The sequence below is a fragment of the Mya arenaria genome, chromosome 17, assembly GCF_026914265.1.
Source record: "Mya arenaria isolate MELC-2E11 chromosome 17, ASM2691426v1".
Taxonomy (NCBI): Eukaryota; Metazoa; Mollusca; class Bivalvia; order Myida; family Myidae; genus Mya; species Mya arenaria.
In genome coordinates this window covers 33,178,573-33,204,670 of record NC_069138.1, presented here as the reverse complement: position 1 = coordinate 33,204,670, position 26,098 = coordinate 33,178,573, and the positions used below count along the sequence as shown (strand labels likewise).

The 26,098-nt window shown below is 34.6% G+C and overlaps 1 protein-coding gene across 1 annotated transcript in view; it reads right to left on the bottom strand.

Moving 5' to 3' along the window:
* Nucleotides 1-5,030: 5,030 nt before the first annotated feature.
* Nucleotides 5,031-26,098, bottom strand: part of LOC128223754 (receptor-type tyrosine-protein phosphatase eta-like) — a 72,312-nt gene continuing 51,244 nt past the window's right edge. The window contains exons 27-36 of the mRNA XM_052933113.1: nt 24,339-24,401; nt 22,256-22,337; nt 21,214-21,304; nt 19,613-19,689; nt 18,935-19,069; nt 17,486-17,611; nt 15,312-15,466; nt 13,953-14,097; nt 12,406-12,502; nt 5,031-11,580 (exon numbers count right to left, since the gene is read on the bottom strand). Coding sequence (XP_052789073.1) covers nt 11,552-11,580; nt 12,406-12,502; nt 13,953-14,097; nt 15,312-15,466; nt 17,486-17,611; nt 18,935-19,069; nt 19,613-19,689; nt 21,214-21,304; nt 22,256-22,337; nt 24,339-24,401 — 1,000 coding nt within the window. The 3' untranslated portion in view covers nt 5,031-11,551. The remainder of the gene's footprint in view (nt 11,581-12,405; nt 12,503-13,952; nt 14,098-15,311; nt 15,467-17,485; nt 17,612-18,934; nt 19,070-19,612; nt 19,690-21,213; nt 21,305-22,255; nt 22,338-24,338; nt 24,402-26,098) is intronic.

Sequence of the window (26,098 nt, the reverse complement as noted above, 5' to 3'; positions counted from 1 at the left end):
AAATACATATGTTATATTACTATTAACAGTCTTTCACTAGCGTGGTGGGACCCATCAAAGAGTACGCCTTCGACGCGTGGGAACCTCACATCAGTAGGATTATCTAACAACTAGAAGTGTTTCAGCGTAATATAGGTTCGTCCAGGGCATCTACAAATACACCAGTATCACTAGCACTAGTATATCCACCCTTTTCTAGGACCGGCTACACATTGGTAATGGTCCTCAAAGGTTTCCATGCGATCAATACCGCTTTTCTCCAGGAAGGATGCACCGCCACTCATTTCCAGTTGGTATTCCTCATTCGGAACACCTCGGCCATTTTCCATCGACAATAACTTTAGATGTATGCCGCTTCCTCAGTAGAAGTAGTTCGTTAAAAATAAATTATAGCATTAATTTAATGTAATGTTTTAACGTGCATTTTGTATTACAAAAACGGACAACAACTTCGCCCTATATACTTCCATGGCTATATTCCACCCTACTCCGGTTACACTCCACTATACATTGAGATTGTTTGTCAGGCTTTTGAATTTGAATATGTTACATCTCGTTGTTAGTGTGTGATTTTTTTTATAAATGAAAGACAAATATTCAATGTTTCCATTTAAGTTACCATCATTTTGAAAGAATTCTGCCTCCAAATCATTAAAATATAATGTCTTGTATCGGAAATATCTTCTTCTTTTTTAATAAAATGCCTGCGATATTTGTTTACAAAGTTCAATTTCTTTGTTAATGTCCAGAGAACAAAGAATGTTCTACTGTTTCTACGTTGTGATATTGTGCGTTGCATTTCTAGATCATTATACATTTACATCGAAAGTTGTTGAAATTCAACCCTGTTTGAAACTAAGTCAATGAGCTCCTGTTTTGTAACAAATATAGTACCTCAACTGTAGAGAAAAATGATTGGAGACGGTACAATGTAATTGTCTTTCAAACCAAGCCTGAATTTATTCAATTTATGTCATTTTTTATTGCTTGCATTTATTCAATGTGTATCCAGTTTGTATGACAGGGAAACTTTTAAGTGTGTTCTTAAATATTGATTGCTGTAGTGTACAATAACCGAATAAGAGCAACATTGGTAAGAAAACCAAAATCAAATTAAGGAGATACTGTGTTAAAATGAGGAAGAATGTTGACAATTTGGGACATTATATTTAACATCATTATTTAAATCAAATTTATTTTTTCCATCTGCTATGTTTAAGAGGAATTTACAGAAAATCTCCAAAAATAATTTGTAGAACTTTTGTTTGACAAGGTTATTTGGTTATATGAACCAATTATTGAAGGGTATTTCATGGATTTATTGTTTGTGCTTATATTCACATGCAGCATGAGGCTGACAAACATTTCTGTTAAGTTTCAACAGTCAAGTTCAAGAGGTGTAGGCGAACAAATGTAGAACAATAGTTTGACAGATGGATGTTACTAGAGCAATCGTCAATAGGCACATACAATTGATTAAAACAATTAAATATATGACCAGGGCCCTATGAAGGGAAGCAATACTGCATTTTTGTGTCGCCTGCTTAGTATGGCTGACACAGACAACTTTGTCAAGGGACGTTGTCAATGGCACACTTGTTAATAGATTAATTTGACAGATGGATGTTACTAGAGCAATCGTCAATAGGCACATACAATTGATTAAAACAATTAAATATATGACCAGGGCCCTATGAAGGGAAGCAACACTGCATTTTTGTGTCGCCTGCTAAGTATGGTTGACACAGACAACTTTGTCAAGGGACGTTGTCAATGGCACACTTGTTGGAAGATTAATTACTTTCTAACAGCTTGGTGTAGATTCTCCTAACTTTTTATACACATTTGTCATGTTCAGTAAAGATTAAGGCCATGGTGATGTTTACTGGAAAATTATGGATTTCCAAGACAGGCGACGCATCTGGTCCACAAATTTGTAAGTGAATTGTGCCTTAAAGGTACTTGACAAAAGTTGTTCCAAAAAATGGCAAATACAATATTTCCTCAAATCAAGCCTTGAATTGTCAATATGAGCTAGTATGAGGCCGATAATACATCATTTTACATTATTTAATTACTATTTGGTCGCTGTCTCACTTGAGTTTATCCGTTCAACAAAAAGCAAATTATGGTTTCCCAGTTTATAGTGTGTATATTTAGCATTTCAAAGTCACATGATTAGTACAAATAAATATACCGACAATATTTTTTAATTAACTGGGATTTACGGGTTAGACAAACCCAGTAAATTCATTTGGAAAAATACGTCACAACCTTCGAAAGATACACGTGTTATAAGCGTTGTGATACATCAGTAATTAAGATTCAATGCATTGTACGCAATTTGTTTTTCTTGCAGTTGTATCATATTGTGTCAAATCCCTTTAAAAGCAGGGAAATAATCAATTTTTTGAAAGTGATTTTAAAAAAATCCCGAATGCCATTTTAAACATTGCATTCAGCTTTGTTTGTCAACCAAATCAAATGGATAAATCTTTTGATTTCTTGGTAATGTAACTTCTTTCAAAGGAGGCGATTTCACCATCATCATCACAATAAGGACTATATACATTTTGTCAGGTGCGTTGTATTCCAGGTGTAGTATTTTATATACGTTTACTGTTGACTAGTGAGGAAGTAAACACTATAGACAAATGGATCCAGCTTATTGAGAGGAAATAAATAAATCGTTCATTGGCTTCAGCCTTAAAATTACGAGCACATTTATTCTTTCTGGTATTCATGCTTTCATGTCTGATGCAAGAAACAACTCTGATATAGTCTCAGAAACGTTTAGGTCAATCTTCTATGTTGTGGCAACATGGTGTACATTCTAGTCAATTGCAATATCACATACTGGGCAATGCTTAGGGTCAAGTTATCCATGTTTGATGTTGCACACATACCAGGTCTGGGCAAGGCTTTTGGTCAAGTGCTAACATGTAAGGTGTTGCACACATTACACTCAAGGTTACATACTAGGCAACCCTTGGGTCAAGTACCACCATGTTTTGGTGTAGTAACTTTACCCCCGAGGTCACATACAACGCAACCCTTGGGTCAAGTACAACCATGTTTTGGTGCAGTAACCTTACAGCGAAGGTCACATACTGGTCAACCCTTGGATCAAGTGTTACCATGTTTTAGTGTAGTAACCTCACACCCAAGGTCACATACTAGGCCAACATTGGGTCAAGTGCTACCATGTTTTGGTGTAGTAAGCTTATACCCGAGGTCACGGACTGGGAAACCATTGGGTCAAATACTACCATGATTTGGTGAAGTTACCTAACACCCAATGTCACATACTGGGCAACCCTTGGGTCAAGTGCTTCTATGTTTTGGTGTAGTTACCTTACACTCAAGGTCAAATACTAGGCAACCCTTGGGTCAAGTGTTACCATGGTTAAGTGTAGTAACCTTACGCCCAATGTCACATACTTGGCAACCCTTGGGTCAAGCGCTGCCATGTTTTGATGTAGTAACCTAACACCCAAGGTCACATACTAGGCAACCCTTGGGTCAAGTACAACCATGTTTTGGTGCAGTAACCTTACACCCAAGGTCGCATACTAGGCAACCCTTCAGTCAAGCGCTACCATTTTTGAGGTGTAGCACACATAACATTAAAGGTCACTTACTGGAAAATGCTTTAGTTTTGCCGCCATCTTTTGATCTAGCACACATTGCACTAACGGTCACATACTTGGCAAAGATTAACACATGTTACTATGTTTGGTGTGGCACACAATACACCCAAGTTTACACACTGGGTAATTATTTAGGTCAAGTAACCATTTTTTGGTGAAGCACACATCACACCCAAGTGCAAATACTGGACAAAGCTTCATGCAACCATGTTTTAGAGTTCCACACATTAAACCGAAGTTTACGTAGTGGGCAAAACCTCTGGACAAGTGCTATAATATTACGTGCTGCACTCATAACACCCACGGTCAGTTACTGGGCAATGATTCTGGTCAAGTGCACAATAATTGGTGCTGCAAACATTACACTCATGGTCACATACTGGGCAACACTTGCGTCATGTGCCACAATGTTTTGTGCTGCACACACGACACGCAAGATAATTTACTGTGCAAGTGTTCCCATGTTTTGTGATGTGCATCTTTCATCAAATGTTACATACAGGGCAGCACCATAGGTCATCCTGCCCTGTTTTGCTGTTACACACACTATGCCCAATGTCACATACTGGGCAACACGTGCGTCAAGTCTTACCTTGTTTTGTGCAACCACCTATACCCAAGGTCACATACTGAGCAATATTTTAGGACTAAGACTACCAACTAGCATTGCATTCCATAATTTCATACTCCAGATTACCAATTCAATGTGGGAATCTTATCTCACATCTTGAGTGATAAATCTATATTTATTTTGGTACGGTATGAAGCGTATTTACGAGTATTACCATATATGGTGGTCATGGTCAAGGTCGTTCCGACTATTGCCATATATGGTAATGGTCAGTGGGCATACATAAGTAAACGGTTGGTATAAAAGCCGTTTATACACATACATTCGTCATTCGAAGTTATACCGGGAAGTAGACAAGAGAAAACTGGTAGTTTTTAACACCCACCCACCATTTAAGATTTTGTATGGGTGTATATGAATCATCTAATGTTTAGATATTATTGAATTTTGAACATATTCATAAAGTTTTATATTTTTCAAATAAACGATTTTGTGTCGTTCTGAAAATTTGGAGAGGATGACAATGTTGTACAGAGTGAATGAGGTGGTTTCATGAACTTTTACAGCAGTCGCTTTGTGCAAAGTGATTTTTTTATTTTCCTGATGCTATGTTGAAATGCATGGACACATATTGCCACACGAAGTGGTCATGAAATTATTGAGAGAGTGATGTTTATTATTAGTATTGTGTGTTAATAAATACTTGCCCGGTATCGACTATACAGTCGTTTTTTAATAAGGTTATCACATAAATAATTTATGTTTGGCTAAATATATTGAAAGAAAACATAACTCTTATTGCTCTGCTTTTTTGTATTTTTATTAGTTGAGTATTATATATTAATATGTCAGATATATACCCATAAATATATGAGCAGGATAAACAAGCGAGAAACTAAGAATCGATATCAAATGTCAGCTCGTAAACAAAACATTAACCTGAGCCTATTTGCATGCAACACTCTTAAACAACTTTTGTTCTGATTAATTGGCAAACATGGTTGACCGTGTCAATTTTTTTGTTAATCAACTGGTCAAAACGTGCTCCTCATCTCTAAACAAATAGATACTACCCAAAATAATAATAACATAATAGTACAAAAGACGTACAATCACAAGCACTTCAGCCCAAAATAGACTTTGGAGCAAATGTTTGAAACATAAAACACAGACATAGCTTAATGGGTAATATACGATTTTTATCCAAACACAAATACTATTGATAATGTTAACTATTTTAAAGATAAATCATTTTGAACAAGGAAACGCAAGGATTTTATTTGCGTGTTTGCCATCTTCCCTAAGTATTTCAATAAGTCAAAGACTTACTTTAATCAACAGGATGAGTCTGTTACTACATGTTACAAAAATAACCCGCCAAGCAGATTTAGGCATTTATCAGTAAATTAATGGGCCGACTCTGATTATTTTAGCAAGACTGAAAACTTTCTTTGAAAGAACTAGTGAACTGCCATTCTTTAATTGCATACCAAGACATGTATACCAAGTTTCATGTGAATATCTTAAGTAAAATTGAATACCAAGTTTGGTGTGAATATCTGAAGCGAATATGTATACCAATTTTCATGTGAATATCTAAAACAAACATGTATACAAAGTTTCATGTGAATATCTGAAGTGAGAATGTATACCAAGTTTCATGTAAATATCTAAAACAATCATGTATACCAAGTTTCATGTGAATATCTGAAGTGAACATGTATACCAAGTTTCATTTGAATATCCTAGTTAACATGTATACCAAGTTCCATGTGAATATCTTAAGTAAACATGTATACCAAGAGTTTCATGTCAATATCATAAGTAAACATGAGTACCAAGTTTCATGTGAATATCCTAAGTGAACATGTATACCAAGTTTCATCGGAATATCCTAGTGAACATTTATAACAAGTTTCATGTGAATATTTTAAGTGAACATGTATTCCAAGTTTCATGGGAATATCCTAGTGAAGATGTATACCAAGTTTCATTGGAATACATGAAGTGGTTTCAGACTTTTGGTAAAAAAACAAATGTCTCGATTTTTCTTCCTCGAAAACAGACTAGCTGATAGACCAATTAAGATGTACGTCTGCTTCAGCAGCTCTGTAACATAGGCTTATAGCCAGGTTTTTAAAAAGGCAAGGAAGTTAAGAAAACAGGATGCTTAAGGAAAAAAACGACTAAGAAGAACTTGAACATAATGAATATGACAGAAAGTGTTAAGAATTATGTTTTAGTAATAGTATGTTTATATGTTTAACTGTCATTGCCAAATTTTGTCTGTAGCTATCATGATCATAGTATAAGTTTAAAAACAACAATATTTGATTGTCTTAAGCATTAACTTCAATAGAGTCAGAAGGATCCCTATAATGTTATCCATGATGACAGATTGGTTCTTACCAAAAGAGGGCAGGGTGCAAAACGATCTTCCATTATAAACCCTTTAGCTAAAACCCTAATAACTGATGCTAAAATCTGATAAGGCATTTTATGAAAATTGCATAGTCTCCAAAAAACATCTGCTTTTTCAAAACAGAGCTTGTCAAGATATTAAAATTCAGTATTTTGAAAGGAAAAAAAATCATGTTAATTAATAATGAAATATTAACGATGAAAAATTATTGTAGGTTATTGAATGAGCACTCTACGTTACTTCATGCGTGTATCATGACACCAGCCAACAAAATCCTCACATCTCCACGAAAGGTCATCAGCAGATGACAAATATATCCACAATTATTTTAAAAAATACTCTGGCTTCACAATGTATCAGTAGAATATATATAAAAATATAATTGTTTGTGTACAATAATAATATACGTTTTTTTTCTCTATAACATTTATAACATCGCAATTTGGAAAAGGTGCCTTGCATAGCACATTTATTAATTAAGCACTCAGTTTGAAAATACGGGTACCGGTATAATAAAAGTGCGAATCTTGCCAGCTAGAGATTACCCTATTACCATACCATTTATTATGCTGAACATTGATTTAGTACAATACTTAACTTTGACTTTTGCCAAAAAATCAATAAAATTAATTATGTTTTACTCAGAATACTTTTTTCAACCATTGCTTTTTTAGACACATTTACATCGTAAGGGGCCATTTTATCAAAGTATTATGATATGATAACGCCCTTATCAAATTAATATTTCTGACAAGTTATAAGATCTTCTTTAAATTAAGAGCTGTATAGTTTATTTGAGTCAATCACATAATATCTAACTGATTTCTTCATTTTATGATTATTTAAAACGTTCTTTCGATCATAAGATGAATCGTATCTTTGGAATCTTACCTTATACATTTTAGTATCTAATTTCTACAGTGAGGTAACAACGTTCGTATCAATTTTAATTAAAATCATGTACAACTTGTATGAATAAAATACACCACACAAACACGTACAGTTTTTTATCTTAAACGTTTCGGCGTAACGCCTTCATCAGTAGATATCTACAGTTTGTGTTCAGAGGCAAATTCCCAACTGTAAAAGTCTTGGTTGTGAAAAATTACATACAACAGATATGGCAAATTAGCTTTGGATGTGGTCTTTAATATAAATCTTTGGATATGATACAATTTGAATAGTAGAAATGATTGTTTTTTATACAATAACTAAAAAAATGTGTAAATAAATATTCAAAATCCTTGCGAAAAAGGAACAAAAAAGGAATTTAATGACATGCATAAACATGGTACCCTTTTGACATAACAAATAATTAAGAATATACATGTAGAAATATATTGATATAAAAATAATTTCCAATTTAATATTTTAATTATTTTGTATGTTGAAGAGTATTAATAAATATTTGATGATATAACAGCGAGACATACAATGAAATCAGAATGAGTATTTTATACTAATATAATTGCCATGGCACATAAATCTTTATGAAATATCCGAATATAATCATATGAAAACTTATGATGTGCATACATATGTTTGATCGATCTTAATCCCCAATTTCTTGATAAATGTTAAGTATAAAATCTTTTAAGAACAAACTTATTTCATTAAGCCAAATTAATTTCTTGAACTAAGTTAAATACAACAAATCATAGATGATGATGATCACATTTGAAACAATTTCCTTTAAATGTCTCAAATCTCTCTAAGTGGAAAAAATATCTCAAAAAATATGAACTTGGCTTGGTTTTGCATTAACATAACATAACATTTATTCAGCATTAAATGATATAACATTCATCGCCAAAATGCAAAACATATGAAATAAATCATACGTAACAAATCATCGTGAAGAGCAAAGACATAGTCAATAGAGAAGTATACTATATATCATATTATCAAATTCTTTACTCAATTAGGTTCTCGATCGTAACAAAGATGCATGATATAAATATTTACTAACATTGTGCATAGTTTTTCCGCTGTCTGAGTACAAAGGTTAATAAACTTTGTTTTGTTGGCCAATGACAAAAGTATGGTTTAAAGAATTGTTTTCGTAGATTATGATATTTTGGACAGACTAAAAGGAAATGATATTTATTTTCGATGACATTCATATTACCAAAGGTACATATTCTATCTGTTCTTGGGATGTTATGATGTCTTCCAACTTCGATTTATAGGTCGTGAAAGGAAACTCGAAATTTTGTAAGACCTTTTTTATTTTTTAAGAGACTTAGGATTATCAAACAATTAGGGCTATGATTTAAGAACATGAATCTGAATGGCTTTTGTCTGTAAAAAAATCCCACCCTAACCACTTACATTCAAAACTCAAGCAAATCAATTAACTAGTAACATGAAAAGCGCAATAATCGTTTTAATCCAAGCACTATAAGATTTGCATGAAGACTCGTTACACAGTAAATTCTGACAGTTAATTGCGTGACATCACAAACAAGTATAAAGATTAGATGATATTTAGATATCAAATCATGTAAAACATTGCCCAAAGGCAGACAGCCATTTTCCAGCCAAGCTGATATAAAAGCAGTTTTAACTAATATGAAATATTAAAGAAAATGGGGTCTGATATACCAGTATGTTTCGTTCTTTACCAAAGTAATATTTAATGTGCAAATTAATAAATGACATTCAAGATTTTTTTTATATGATTATAATAACCCAAAGTGGAAAATCTGAATAATTTCGATTGTGTTGCGCACAATATAAACATTTTTGTTTGGTTGTCCGTGAAATTTAAACATTTAAAAATATAAATTCTTAATCTTAGACAGAATAGCAGCTAATCAGACTTATTTTTATTCAGTTGTTAAAATAATCATAATCATTTTAGTATATACCAGTTTCCAAACTCCAGTACGCCGGGCGTACTTTACAATACTGGTGGACCCGAAGCGGCAAGTACTTAAAGCTCGAAACCAGAAATAACAATCAAAGGATTAGGGTGGTTTATATTTGTAGGAAGATGATGTTTAAAATCTTAAGATTACTTTGAGAAAATGAAATACCTGAATATGCTAACACATTGCTCAAGTGTAGGGGTGTACAGTTTAAAATGGTTAAGGCAGGCCCCTGACAGTTTTATTGCTAAACTTCCAAAACATTACCAAATGTTATGATAGAAAGTAGGCAGTGCAATATTCTCCCAAGAATGTGACTTCATTATTCCCTGCAAACTATTGATAATATTAATAGACTTGGAATAATTTGTTTCAGTCCCCCCTATGTTTTAAAGATATATACAAAATATTGAGAGTTTTTATCTGATGTATCCCCCATCCCCCACCCTTTTTTCCTGAATTGCACAAAAATACACTTGTCAATTGTTCATGTTCCTATTCCCTTTTGGGGGTATTTGGCTAAACTGAATGAAAAAAGGAAAGAAAAGGCTGATACCTTTATAATATTAGGCATTCTAGCCATTTTATCTTCCATTTCCTGATAGCAGGCATTACTGTTACATGAAATGCTACATGAAAAATGAAAAAAAAAACACATGTGGTAATCCTAATATTTGCGATAGAAAGGAATCAAAACAACCTCTGGGGCCATGATGCACAAACAGTCTCAAGATTGAATCTTGAATTATCTCAGAAAAGCACTTTTACTAGAGTATGTTAAAAAAATCCCTTTTTTCATTTCTTTTGCAAAAATATAAAGGGAAGTGGTTGAGCAATTATAAACAGTAATTATAAATTTCATCAAATTTCATCATTAAAACTCAACTAGAAGGTAAGTCTCAATAAAATGAGGATTTGCAGTTTTGCCACTTGAGTCTGAACCCAGACTTCAGACTGTTAGTAATCATGGTCTCTTGTTACTCAGTAAAAAACCTCATATATGTACAGCCCGCCCAAGATAACCAGAGATGTGGAGAAAATTTGTATGCTCAGTAATAAGATGTCAAAATATAAGCCAGAAGTACAGTTGTTATTGTGTTTTCTTTAGATTTCCTTACTTTTCTGCTCTAAATTAATCTGATTCTGCTTGTTTTTCCGGACCTATTTGGGGCCGAAATTCATCACATGCCAAATGATAAAACCAACACTTTTTCCCAAAAATTAAAATAAATTGGCAATTTCATGTTTTAAAAATAATAAATAAAAACTAATAATATACTTTACCTGCAAAACATTTATGTATGGAAAAACTGGTATATTCTTCAAGAAACAAACTTTATCATATTCTTTTATCTTTTCCTTCGTTATTTTTAAAATCATTCTTGTTTTTATAAGGCAAAATAGGAATGTTATAGTAAATAATTTTCCCAATCAAAAAGACCCCGGCCCCGTTTCAAAAATGGTGAAACAAACTCAATTTGATTATGGTTTCTTAGGCGGGCTACAGACCTCCTAATTTAGCTTCAAGAATCAAACCTTTGATTATAATCAAAATCTAGATGATAAAAAATCCCCCAAAATGAAGCAACACATTTTCTCCCCAAAATCCTTGTATACATAACAATATCTTTACAAGCAAGTAAAATTGAACGTTTTCAGGAATTCAGAAAGAAAAGTAATCTTAAAATAAAGCAAATTAAATTTGTTATAATAATTCACCGTGGATATATAATACAAGTTTTCTAGAACAATTCACATGACGCTAAAATCGAGGTAATACTTCCGCCATAGCTAATAAAAGGAACGGTTGAAGAAAAGAATCTATTGAATTCTATTCCACATGTTATTTTTGCATTGTACATGTTGTCCAGGTTAATGTCACAAAGTTTTCATTGGTTTAACTGTTTTGATTATTAATCCGACAGCTCAGCGACACATCAATTATATGGATTGTCTTTGATCCCGTAGTTAACTCCGCCCCCTTTTGTCTCGAGGCTACAGTTCTGTGCGCTGACTGGAGGGATTGTACTGCACATTATCATACAGCTGTTGCAATGTGTTCTTTGTCTGAATAAAATGTAAAGAATGTATAATAAAATACAATTAAATCTTTATTATTATTAAACGGTTTGTTGTTCGAAACTGTCCAATATGCAAACATATGAATAAACTAAGAATAACAACTAAATATTTGTATTTGAAATCAATGCTATAATAAAATATAAGCTTTAAATAAATAACCAAATAACGATATTTCAATATCTTCTTTTAATCAAGTTTTCATTGTGACAAGTACTCACGAATTTACAAATAAGTTGTGAATAACCCCTTTAAATATCGTGATTAAAATAATCAAGTATCTGCAGGCAACAGCAGTCAGTAATGGAAAGATGCATGCGGCCATGGATATTTATCAAATTATGTAAGCTCACTATCCTTCCAGGCACCATCACACATCACAGGATATGGATCCTGATTAAGTCTTACAATATCCCAGGTGGTATAACCTCAGGTGTAGCTTTAATCCCACCGGTTGTGATTCATCGACTATCAAATGTCCCTTACATTCACTTCACCCCCACCCCATTTTTGTGAAAATAAGAAAGTCTTAGAGTTTTAAGAGCAAACGCCATTTTTTGGTCAATAATTCAACTCAACAATTATTAAGACCAGAGTCATGAGCTTTGCTTTTGATGTGTATTGTTTCTAAATACTTGTGTCCCAAATGTTACTTGAATATCCTGAAAAGTGTTTGAGTTATTGCCAAGGCTAAAAACAAAGCACAATGACGCCAATGACGACACAATGGCTGTCACAACACCACCAATTTTTGTTTTTGGGAAAAAGTCCAGCTCAGGAGTTACAGTTGTGTAAACTAAGAACTACCATTACCTTGATTACCACCGGTGTTCTCGTAAAGGTTATTCACAGCCAGTCTCTTGTTGTCCAACATCTCATTCACACAGTCATGGATAAACACATACTGTTGCTGTAAACATCAAATCAGATCATTAGCACATTCTTCATATCACAGTAAAAACCCTTTATGCGACTACCCTGTTTTCACCATCAACCTGCTAATGAGACAGTATTTTGAAAAACCGATATTATCCCTCTGTAGTTCTTATAATGGTCATAAACCCTGATAAAACAGACACAACTTATTTTGGTAGGCAAGAGTGTGGTCTTGTATTGTGGGGGGAAACATAGTACCCGGAGAAAACCCACATACTAGTATCCGGCATGTTGACCAAAACCCAAACTGACATGCGCCCATGCCGGTAATGGAACCCGGGTCGAGTGCGCTAACCACTGCGTTAACCACTGCGCTAACCTGACAATTTGTTTTTATTATTGCTAAGCGGTAAAATTTTGCATTAAAATGCTGCTGACAACACTAAAGCTATCACAATTACATGACAAATTTTCTTGTAAAACGAGCTAACAATGAGCTCTGGCAATTTCCAGTGACCGTATTCATACAGCATCTTAATGAAAACATTCCACTTAGTGAAAAAATGCTTCTTTTCTATTATTATGTTTAATGAAAACTAATAATTTCAACCCCTTATATATCATAATATGCAAAACAAGAGCTGTCACAGAGACAGCGCGCTCGACTATTCCGCCGCTTTTAAGATAAGAAATAAATCAAGTAGTTGCTGAGATATTAGCCTATGTGTGCTTACATGCAAAACCTTAATCAGAACTTCTATACTAAATAATAAAGGGCAATTATTTGCCTTATGTGCATGGTAGAGTTATCTAACTTGATTAATTAAGTATGTTGGATAGTTGGAAACACAATGACTTAAGTTTCAAAGCAATACATGTTGTATTGACTGTGATATTGACTTAAATGTGGTTACATGCAAAACCTTAACCAGAATTTTAAAGACGATAAATGATGGGCCATAATTAGCATTATATGCAAAATGTTATACAAGTAGGTTGGATAGTTGAGTACCATTGTTTAAAGTCTCAATGCAATACATCAAGTAGTTGCTGAGATTTTAACCTATGTGTGTTTACATGCAAAACTTTAACCAGAATTTCTTAGTCAAATAATAAAGGCCAATTATTTGCATTATGTTTAAATTAATGTTACCCAACTTGATTAATTAAGTGGGTTGGATAGTTGGGAAAACATATCTAAAGTTTCAATGCAATACATGATGCATTTGCTGAGATAATGACCTGAAGGTGCTTACATGCAAAACCTTAACCAAGGTGTGACTCCGACGCCGACCTCTGGGTGAGTTGTATAGCTTTCCCTTATTCTTCAAATAGTCAAGCTAAAAAGGATCCAAATGATAAAGGCATACAACTTAATTTGATAAAATATGGATGGTATTTAAAATATTTGTAGTTAGTTTTTTGAGAAATTTCACACAGTTGAAAATATTCACTAAGAAGCTTTATGAATATCGCCCCAGTACCTCAGTCTGAACCATGAAGACCCTGTTGTCCCTCATCTTGAGGACAAAGTCAAAGATGTCTATCTCAACGTCAAAGTCGTGTTCGTCTATGAACTGCATGAAGTAGTCGATGGCCACGTAAGTCCCTGTACGACCAACGCCCGCACTGAAAATCATACAAGAATACCTTGTTACAATAATTCAATTGATAGTTGTTTACTATTAAATATTGAATTACTATGACCTCATTCTTGTTAAAGTAAATAAATTGAATAAACTGTCCGCAATACCACAAACAATTGTATGCCCATCATTACAGGATCAAGCTCAGCACACTTGTTTTGTTTTGGTCTCTCAAAAAGAATGTATTGAAGAAAACTGTTGTTTTGTATTGAAAAACCAAATTTAGGTTTGGCAAAACAAAATAATATTCTGTATCATCTTACACTTACTAATTTTTAAGAAATATGAACTGATAGTTACAATGAGCCGATCTGATGGTTACAATGAGCAGAGCTGATGGTTACAATAAGCAAAGCTGATGGTTACAATGAGCTGTTTTTAACAATCAGCTGAGCTGATGGTTACAATGAGCTGATGGTAACAGTGATCTGATGGTAACAATGAGCTGAGCTGATGGTTACAATGATATGAGCGGATGGTTACCATAAGATGTTTGTTACAATGAGATGAGCGGATGGTTACAATAAGATGTTTGTTACAATGAGCTGAACTGATGGTAACAATGAACTGATGGTTACAATGAGCTGAGCCGATGGTTACAATGAGTTGATGGTTACAATGAGCTGAGCTGATGGTTACGATAAGCAAAGCTGATGGCTACAATGAAGATAGTAACAATGCGTTGATGGTTACATAAGCCAAGCTGATGCTTACAATGAGCTGAGCAGAAGGTTACAATAAGCTGAGGTGATGGTAACAATGAGCTGATGGTTACAATAAGCTGAGCGGATGGTAACAATGAGCTGATTGTAACAATGAGCGGATGGTTACAATGAGCTGATGGTTACAATGAGCTGAGCTGATGGTTACGATAAGCAGAGCTGATGGTTACAATGAGCTGGTAGTAACAACGAGTTAATGGTTACATTAGCCAAGCTGATTGTTACAATGAGCTGAGCAGAAGGTTACAATAAGCTGAGCTGATGGTTACAGTTTGCTGATGGTAACAATGAGCTTATGGTACAATAAGCTGATCATCAGCCAGATGTAATTTAATACTGTTAACAAAGCAAAACGAAACAGTGCGGTGCCATTGACAAAGCTTGTCTCTTGCTGTGTTGTTATAGTCTTACAAGGGGTATAACCCAACAATAATAACACAACAATAGCACGAGTGCACCCACTTAACATACTAACCTGCAGTGCACGATCATGGGCCCAGTCTTGTCAGGTGGCTGTATCTGGTGGCGTACGTCTCGGATGAAGTTCAGGATGATGTCGTGCTTTACGTTTGCATGGAAGTCCTGCCACGTTAGGAAGTGGAAGTGCTTTATCGTACGGGTCTGGCTGCCCTGGGAACCAGTAAATGAAGGATTCATTTTTGTTTCAAATTGTTCCTGAGACAGATGTTAAACATACAATACATCCTAAACAATTCCATGACGATTTCTCCACACCGCATGTGATGACAACTGAGCCATGACAATTGTCATCTCCTTCACGATCTCTCCATAACGCATGTGATGGCATATGAAAGTCATCTTCATGACAATATCTCCCTACTGCAAGTGATAACAACTGAACCATGACAATCATCATCTTAAAGGCGATATCTCCATACTGCATGTGATAACATTATAATCACCATGATATCTTAATATCGCATATAATGGCAAGTGAACCATGACAATTATCATCTACAAGACAATCTATCTATACTGCATGTGATAATAAATGAACCATGACAATCATCATCTCCGTGAAGATCTCTACATACTGCATGTGATGACAAGTGAACCATGACAATCATCATCTCCATCACAATCTCTACATACTGTATGTGATGACAAGTGAACCATGACAATCATCATCTCAATAATTTTTCAATACTGCATGTGATGACAAGTGAACCATGACTATCACCATCTCCATAATCTCTCCAAACTGCATGTGATACCAAGTGGACCATGCCTATCATCATCTCCACGACAATCCCCTCATTCTGCATGTGATGACAAGTGAAGCATGACTATCAACATCTCAATAATTTTTCCATACTGTATATGATACCAAGTGAACCATGCCTATCATCATCTCCACGACAATCCCCTCATTCTGCATGTGATACCAAGTGAACCATGACAATCATCATCTCCACGACAATCCCCTCATTCTGCATGTGATACCAAGTGAACCATGACAATCAACATCTCCATGGCAATCTTTCCATACTGCATGTGATGACAAGTGAAGCATGACTATCATCATCTCCATGACAATCTCTCAATACTTCATGTGATAACAAGGGAAACATGCCTATCATCATCTCCATGACAATCTCTCCATGCTGCATGTGATAACAAGTGAAGCATGCCTATCATCATCTCCATGACAATCTCTCCATTCTGCATGTGGTGACAAGTGAAGCATGACTATCATCATCTCAATAGCAATCTTTCCATACTGCATGTGATAACAAGTGAACCATGACTATCATCATCTCCATGACAATCTCTACATGCTGCATGTGATAACAAGTGAAGAGTGACTATCATCATCTCTATGACAATCTCTCCATTCTACATGTGATAACAAGTGAAGAGTGACTATCATCATCTCTATGACAATCTCTCCATTCTACATGTGATAACAAGTGAAGCATGACTATCATCATATCCATAACAATCTCTCCATTCTGCATGTGATGAAAAGTGAAGCATGCCTATCATCATCTCAATGATATCTCCATACAGCATGTGATGACAAGTTAACCATGCCTATCATCATCTCTATGACAAACTCTCCATACTGCATGTGGCAACAAGTAAAGCATGACTATCATCATCTCCATTGCAATCTTTGCATACTGCATGTGATAACAAGTAAACCATGACTATCATCATGTCCATGACAATCTCTCGAAAGTCCTTGTGAATACAAGTGAAGCAAGACTATCATCATCTCCATGACAATCCCTTCATTCTGCATGTGATAACAAGTAAACCGTGACTATTATCATCTCCATGACAATCCCTCCATACTGCATGTGATTACAAGTGAAGCATGACTATCATTATCTCCATAGCAATCTTTCCATACTGCATGTGATTACAAGTGAAGCGTGACTATCATCATCTCCATGACAATCCCTCCATACCGCATGTGATAACAATAGAAGCATGTCAATCATCAACATGACAATCTCTCCATACGGCATGTGATAACAAGTGAAGCATGACAACCATCATCTCCATGACAATCCCTCCATACCGTATGTGATGACAAGTGTCTCATGAACATCATCATCTCCATGACGATCTTTACACACTGCTTGTGATGAATTAAGTTTCATTCAATAACAAATCTCTTACGTTGCATATCTTGAAGACTCTGAAGTCGTAAGTCTTGACATTGGAGTATGAGGTCATCTCCACGACAACCTCTCCGTATTGTTTCGGGTCCCCAACCTCATCGGGCCAGTACTGCTCACACTTGATCTGAAAATTCATATATACATTTGGATATCAATGACAATTGATTATGATTATTTCTTCTCTGTTAGCAATGTTGGAATACAAGGTCATCTCACTTAGTTGTCTTTCTAATTATTTTGGTGGTAGGTGGAAAAGCTTTTTCTCCCACCTTAGATAAGTAGATCCAAAAATTAGGCGATCCTGGAAATTCTTATCTTGCCCACAGGCAAGGATAAAACAAGTACCTGTATGGAATCCTTCTTTATTGTCTTAACACAATTACCGCCCTTTCTGAAGACCGTCGACTGTAGCGTCATGGAAATCTTGTCTTGTGGCAATATTTAAAATCCAAATTAATTATTTCTCGCTTCAAATGACACCATATTTTTTTCACGCGGCATTCAAGAAATAATGCTTCACTCTCCTCAGAACTAATAAAAGAAGGATTTGATTATTTACATAATCTGAATCACTGCGCGCATATCCATGACAACCATGAATAATCACATATCTACCGGTATACGCAAACTATTTTCACTACGCACCAAAGAGTTCCAGCGAAAAAAACTCGTTTAACTTTATTTTGATTAAATGAGGATGGAGATAAAGCATCTACCATAGCCGCTCGTTTAAGATAGGTTCATCCCAACCCTCGCACAGGTTGTTTTGCGGAAGTTCGGTCAACCTCGTTTTCACTAAACAACAGCGCTCGAGTTGGGATGAACCTATCTGACACTCTCAGTCATGGAAGAGACATATAATCTGACGCATCTGTTTTCATTTTGATTTAAACTAATAGTGCATATTATGTCTTAAAAGGTTAAATTTGGTTATATATTTTCATTCGGGTCCAAATATTTAGTGCATACATTGTTTTGACAGGTTAAATATGCTTATATATTTTCATTTGGGTCCAAAATTTTAGTGCATACAAAGTTTAGAGAGGTTAAATTTGTTTATATATTTTTATTTGGGTCCAAATGCATAATTCTATAATTATTGTTTTGACAGGTTAATTTTGCAAATATTTTCATTTGTATAACTATCTACCGTATTCATCAGTTAAATGTTATCACAATTGAAAGGATCACAACTTAAAGGAATAAGGAAGTTTATTAAGGCAAGGGGCAGTATAATTCAGTTGAACCCCGTTGACTCGAACTCGCTTGGCTCGAAATCCTCGTTGGCTTAAACTTGGTGCAAAGGACCGATTTCTTTACATTGAAGGTAGGCATTCCCACTTGGCTCGAATTTTCCGTAGGCTCGAGGTATTTTCGCAGGTCCCTGGGAGTTCGAGTCAAAAGGGTTCGACTGTATTGCCATGAACAATGATACAACAGCCCCAACCTTCTGTCCCTCCTTGCAGAGTGTAAGAATGACGATGATAGTGACATTCTGTTCCCATATCATTCTCCAGTGATCGTCGATTGTGGCGGGTAGTGGACCTTGACAGCCGATGTATTCACGGGGGGAGTTGTAACCCTGAAATACGCAAATACTGGAAAGTACTGACATTTTGTTTGAAGATTATCAAAATACATTTTGTTTCCACATCATCTGCCTGTGGCGGGTGGTTCAAATGGTTCAAATAACGCTTTAATATGCAAAATAACAAACAGAAATCTTGAATTCCGAATGATAATGATTATTTTTGTAAGGTATGAAATATATGGCTTAGATAATAAACCTAAGTTCCTTCATAACGATGATTTGATAAACCAGGTATAGTAAAAAACCAAGTCCGGACAGGGTATTGCATCATTGACTGATTGAAAATGTAAAATAACAGTTGTTTCTATCTATTTTTAGTTTATTAGTTATCCATGAATCAGGGAATTTCCTGTCCCCATCCTGGCGCGATTACCAAGTTCTTTGACAGGCAGCATAGAAGCCCCTTCACCCCCTAACCCCCTTCAGGTTTTTTTTTTTTCATGTGACAAAAACTTAGACCTGTCAAAATTTTATTACCCAACTGCGTATTTGCGTACATTAAGCTACGCACCTGCCCCCTGTTTTGTCACATACCGGTAGATAGTTTCCGTTGATGTAGTCATTTTTGTCATCCTCTCCGTTAGTGGTCAACTTCACACGGCTATGGTCATCTACGGAATAGAACTTTCAATTTGTATTCCTTTAAAGTCACAATCCAAGATCTTGAGGGTGTTTCTGAACAAAAATCATTCGAACAGTTTTATACCTAGGATATATTTCTAACAGTGCCAGGCCGTTGTTTATAAAACATTGAAAGAAATATCTTAATTGGATTTCATAAAAAAATCAAGGTCATATTTAAAGATGCACTCTTACTCCCAAATAAGATTTACCACAGTGAATACAATTATTTTAATATATCCAAAAGAATGAATGCATGTCGAAAACAATGGTTCTAATGAAGGATACCGAAATTAATTTGAAAGAACAGTGCAGAAAACACATGGTATTCCTACCTTATGAGACTAAAGTAGATCACCGTAAATCTTTCAGCACTCACCAATTATTTAATAATTGTGCATTACAGCTATCAAATACACGGTTACCATCTTGTTATCAGTAATAAATAATTTCCATAATAAATTATTTAGTAAGTAGTAAAGGTTTATAACTGAACTTTATGTTTGTTATAAATGTGTATGTATTTTTTTAGTAAGAGTGTCACTTTAAAGAAAAGTATGAGTGATTTTAACATTAAAGTTTGTATGTGTTACATAAAATCATTAACACTACTTTAGGTATTATCAAGTTATTATTTCATATTTCGAGTGAGATACTGAACTTAGAAAAATGTCTTAAGTTTGGAAATGACTTAAGATTTTTATGAATACCGGCCTAGCAATACAATAGAAACACTCTGCTAGGGACAAAGTTTTGATGAAATAGGGTCATGGAAATATGGATTATTGAAGATACAATATCTTTGATATATAAGTTTGAACTAAATGTTCAAGAAAATGTTATAACCTCAAGTCGTAGCACATAAAACTTCCAAACCAAACCATTGGTGTAACGTTTGTGCTTAAACACTATACAGTTTATACAGCTCCTAATGGACTCGTGTTCCAGTGAGCACATGTTACACTAACTGTTCCAAGGCGGTAATCCCATCATTTATCAGTAAAAAGATTTGGATACATGTGTAGTATGTCGGTGGTGTTTGCTTTGTGAATGTGGCGTTTAAACGTTTGTATCGCTAGTTAATCTGGGCTCTTGCCTTGTGCCTCTTGACATGTTGTTTTAATTATTGACTAATGTAATTTATTGTATTATGGGTAGAGAGATGATTAATGTTCATCAATGCACCAGTTAATTGTAACCACGCCCCCCCCCCCCTGGTCCGGGATGGGGGGGAGAAATGCGGGGACTTTGACTTTGGTGAGTCAATCCCAGGAAAAAACACCCTGCAGGAACAAACTAAAATCCCCGTCAAATGCCCGCGCCCCCCTGGGACATGTAGGTAAGGTGCATTCCATGCTATTTTCGGTTCGAAAACAAAACCACCGCATTCATTCATCACTGCGGGGCCACCTGGAAGATAAAAACAAGGCCCATTTCCCCCGCTATCCCATGTTATAACACTGGACCTCGCGGGGCCATGGTTTCAATTGTCTGGTGCATAATCAATAACTTACAAGGAATGATGTTTATGTTTCTGTTCTTGGCCCTGTTCTCCTCCAGTACAGAGGCAACTGTCGAATGTTTCGGGCTCAGGGTATTCAACTCCTGAATAACAGTAGAATGGTTTGTTAATACTGGCCATGTAATTTTTCCATGGCTTGTAAAAAAAATCAATAACAATTTAAAGCACTTAGAATCATTTTTGAACCGAAACAGGATGATGATGATAATCAAATTCTTGTTTTGGCAAAGATATGATACAAAGGTTTAAAGTATAAAAAAGTAATTGGATTTATATTAGAAATAACTATTTAATTTCTATATCATGATGGTTAATAACAGTACCTCTAATCATGCCATTTTGTTTTAAAAGAAACCAAAACTAGAGAAAAAAACAGACAGCCAGCCAACTGTATAAAACTGGTTACAGTTATTCTTTAATTTGGTTCAAGTTATCCAAAACATTTATTGACTAGTCAATACCGTAATTATTCTATTAGTCGCCAGAGCGTATATAAGAATCGTACCCGAGTTCAAAGTAGGGGATGGGTGTTAATTATAAACAATTGCTTTTATACGAGATGAAAATCGGTCATCATCATCATTTTTGGAAGTAAAGTTAGATCGTATATAGAGGAGGAAACCAGGAGATTTGTTGTTTGAAAGGTATGTTTTTATTTAAAACAAATAGGGGACGGGCGTTTAAAGGAGGCAATGTTTTTGCACGATTTTGCCAAAAAAAAAAGTCGTTTTCAGGCCGAAAACTGGTGGATGGGCGATTATAAGAGGATGAGCGATTAATAATAATATAATTATGGTATATCAAATTATTTATATAAAGCAATCAAATGATTTAAGTTTGCAAACTAACCAAAAGATAACACATGGACTGCATTGCCTGCAGATCATTTAATTAGTAAGATAAAAAGAGTACATATACAAACAACAAATAAATCCCTTCAAGATTCTTAGCAGCAATTTTTTTTTTCATTCATTCATTCATTTATATCCTACTAATGGTTAGAAAATTAACAACACATCGAAACTGGCACAAACTTTATATTCCTCGGAGAACTTTAGGTTGGAATCTTCGTGCATCTTAGTTAGGTACGTATCAAACTCACTCAGTAGTATTGGCCTGTAATCACGAAGGTGAACCATTTAATTTTGAATTGTAAATGTATTGTAATTTGATGTTGCTGTGGTAATATAACCTAAAATTAATACTGCATCAATAAATTTTAATAAAGTAAATCATTTCAGGAACAAATCATTTACAGTCATTTGTTAGTTTTTAATTACAAAGAGTAACAAAATCATTATTCAATACACTTGAATTAAGATAATAGCAAAATAATAGCAAAATAATAAATTTTCATCATGATTTTGAGCAAATGAATACTCTTCAAAACTAATTATTTAATGGGCAAATGAATATATTTTTAGTATTAAGAATCAAGAAAAAAAACATCATAGAAAATACAGAAAACTTCAAAGAAACCTTTCAAAAAATGAGTTTCACACCAATAAACATAGTCAAAATACGAACAAATCCCCATGAATCAACTTCCAATTAGAACAATCCTTGCACAAAAGTGTATTAAGAAATACATTGTGTTTGTAAGATTAATGGGCAATAGATGTTAACATCATTAAAACGGCAAAGTAAGAAGAACTATACACCCATTATGTCGACAAGAGAAACAGGGAACCAGAAAGAACCATATACCCAATATGTCGACAAGAGAAACAGGGAACAAGAAAAAAAAACATTTACGGAGCAATACAATTTCAATAATGTAATCAATATTCCATAACAACCTTTTGATGTTTTCGAGTGTGTTACAACTGTGAATAAACATGAATGCAATATCTTTAATACTGCGTAAAGAAGTTATTGTTCAATGATACATTTAATTTTTAGCTGAAATCCAGAGTAAGTTATAATGTTGTTCTTCACCATTTTTCTAATTTTAGAGAACAACAACACAGTTATAATTGATTCTGAGATTTTGCAATATATTTTTACAAAGTGATCAAAGAAACTATTGATTTTTTGACAATAATTGATTATCATGATATCCCTACTTAAGGCAAACCAAGATAGCAATAGGGTAATCTTATATAAATGACCCTTGGAAAATGGTTTACGTAGAAATGTTTTAGTATGAAAAACAGGTCACATGCACTATCATGCAGAAAATAAAGAAAACGACTTGATGCCAAGATGACATTTCATTTTGAAGAATTTCAAGAAGAACTATCTATGAAGCTGAGCAATTTTAATATAACTACAATTATTCTGTCAAAGACACAACTACCACAATGAAAGGACTTGGCGAGAACATCTATTGAAATAACCCCAAATATGCCAATCAGAAACTCTGTCCTAACGACCATCAAGGACTAGAAAGGCATTAAAGTCCGGTTCTATACCTAAACTGTCAACCAGAAAATATATCTAAACCATTGTAACAGACTTAAAAAAGACACATAAATTCTGTTCTATGCCTAACATGTCAACTAGAAACTCTGTCTAAACCACCTTTAAGGACAAGTAACACAGACATTCCGGTTATTTAACTAAAATGACAATTAGAAATTCTGTCTAAACCACCTTCAAGGACTAGAAACACAGATATTCCTGTTATAATCCTAAAATGTTAACGTGAAACTCTGTCTAAACCACCATCAAGGACCAGAAACACAGACATTTCGGATCCTGTCCTATGCCTAAAATGTCAACCAGAAACTCTGTCTTAATCACCATCAAGGACCAGAAACACAGACATTCCTGTTCTTTGCCTAAAATGTCAACCAGAAACTCTGTCTAAACCACCTTCAAGGACCAGAAACACAGACATTTCTGTTCGTTGCCTAAAATGTCATCCAGAAATTCTGTTTTAACCACCTTCAAGGAGTAGAAAGACAGACATTCCTGTTCTATATCTAAAATGTCAACCAGAAATTCTGTATAAACCACCTTCAAGGACCAAAAAAACAGACATTCCTGTTCTTTGACTAAAATGTCAACCAGAAACTCTGTCTAACTCTGTCTAAACCACTTCCAAGGACCAGAAGGATATTTATTTTCCATTCCCGAAAATTCAAACACCAATTCTGTGATTTGATGCCCTACCTTTTCCTCTGAATCTTTTCTCGAAACTCCACTTCAACGAGACTTCCATCAGGAATTGTTGACCTGCCATATACATCAGCAAAACATGTCAAACATATTTGGTTATGTCAATTCATTTCAAAGTCATTTGTTTAACATGAACATACATACAGAAACATATCATATTGGCCAGTTTTTTCATAGATTTGAATACAGATTCACCATCAGACCCCTCTCTCAAATTGTTGGATGGCTGACGAATAAAAAATAAAGCAAAACTATATTAATGAGTGTGATGGAAGTTTTACAAGTACTTAAAACAAAATGTACCGGATCTAAAAAAACACAGACATTTTATTAATGTTATAAATAGAAATTCTCATTGATAACAATATAAGGAAGTCCAGTGATCAATGATAATTTTCGTGAAGAAACTGCAGAGGGGAAAATACACCACATAGAGGGATTCTGCTGCTGTATATTGCTTCTCATTGCATCAATACTTGTATGATGCCATGTTTTATTTTAAGTAGTGCAAGTCTTGGCTTAAATCTTTGTTAGTGAGTCTTGGCGTAGATCGTGCACCATCTTGGTCAAACCAACTAGGAGTTTGATCATTGTAGTCCCTGTGGACATATGTAGCACTATCAGTTAGAGATTTATGGTCTTGTTAGTGTGTCATGCTTCTGTTGTAAGGTCCAACAGTTTATGTACCAATGCAAGTTTAGCTGTATCCCACTGATCGTGAATAAGGGACTTGACACTTGTCATCAAAATGTTTAACGGATTTAAATATTCTGAGTCACTGACTATGTGAAACAGTTGTACATCAATGCTCATTAGGGATATTTTTTCATCATCGTTACCATTGTATGATCTGCTCAAACGATATACTTAAGTCTTTTTATCACCAAATGCTGATCACATAAATTAATCTAAGTCCAAAATGTAGTTTGCAGAGCTATAAGGGGCGTTTATAATTGGCCTAAATACGCGTTGTAGTGCGCCAATTACAATATAAAATAAATCATGTGTTTTTTACAGTGCGAATACGGTAATGGCATACCGTAACTGCGATTAATTTAGGACCGTTTGACCAAATCAAAGATGGCGCCTTATCAGTGAGGAATCCTTTTTACGCAGAACGAGTGTTATGTTTTATAACGCAAAATGATATTAATCGCTGTGCCGTGTTTTTAATTGATCTCAGCATTTAGGCTTATGCCTATCATGTATGTAAAATACATGTATGTTAGCACTTAAATGTGAGAATTAACGTCAAACAACTACCATTACACTTACGTAAATGAAACCATGGTGTAATACTACACTTTTCACTATAAAGCTGCAATGTGATAAAACCAAGTTTTTAATATGGGCAATCCAATTAATTTCTTGTATAAGAAAGGATTAAGTAGCAGCCTAAAGTAATTTTGCAGAAACCATCATTCTATTTTAAGTAACAGTGACCTTGACCTTGACCCCAATCACCTCAAAAGCAAGTCCAAGCTAGCTCGTCACTTAAGCTACCTACACAACGTTTTTTTTCTATTACAACCTAACAATTCTAACTTAAGTTATTGGGCAGAAACCAACAATCTATTTTAAATAACAGTAACCTTGACCTTGAATCCACCCCCTCAAAAGCAATCCCAAGCAAGCTCTTCACATAAGCTACATCAACATCAACTTTCATCACTATCTATCAATTCTTACTTAAGTTATTGTAGAATCGTAGAATTTAGGAGTTTGAATTATACTACTGATTGTGTTCATTATTC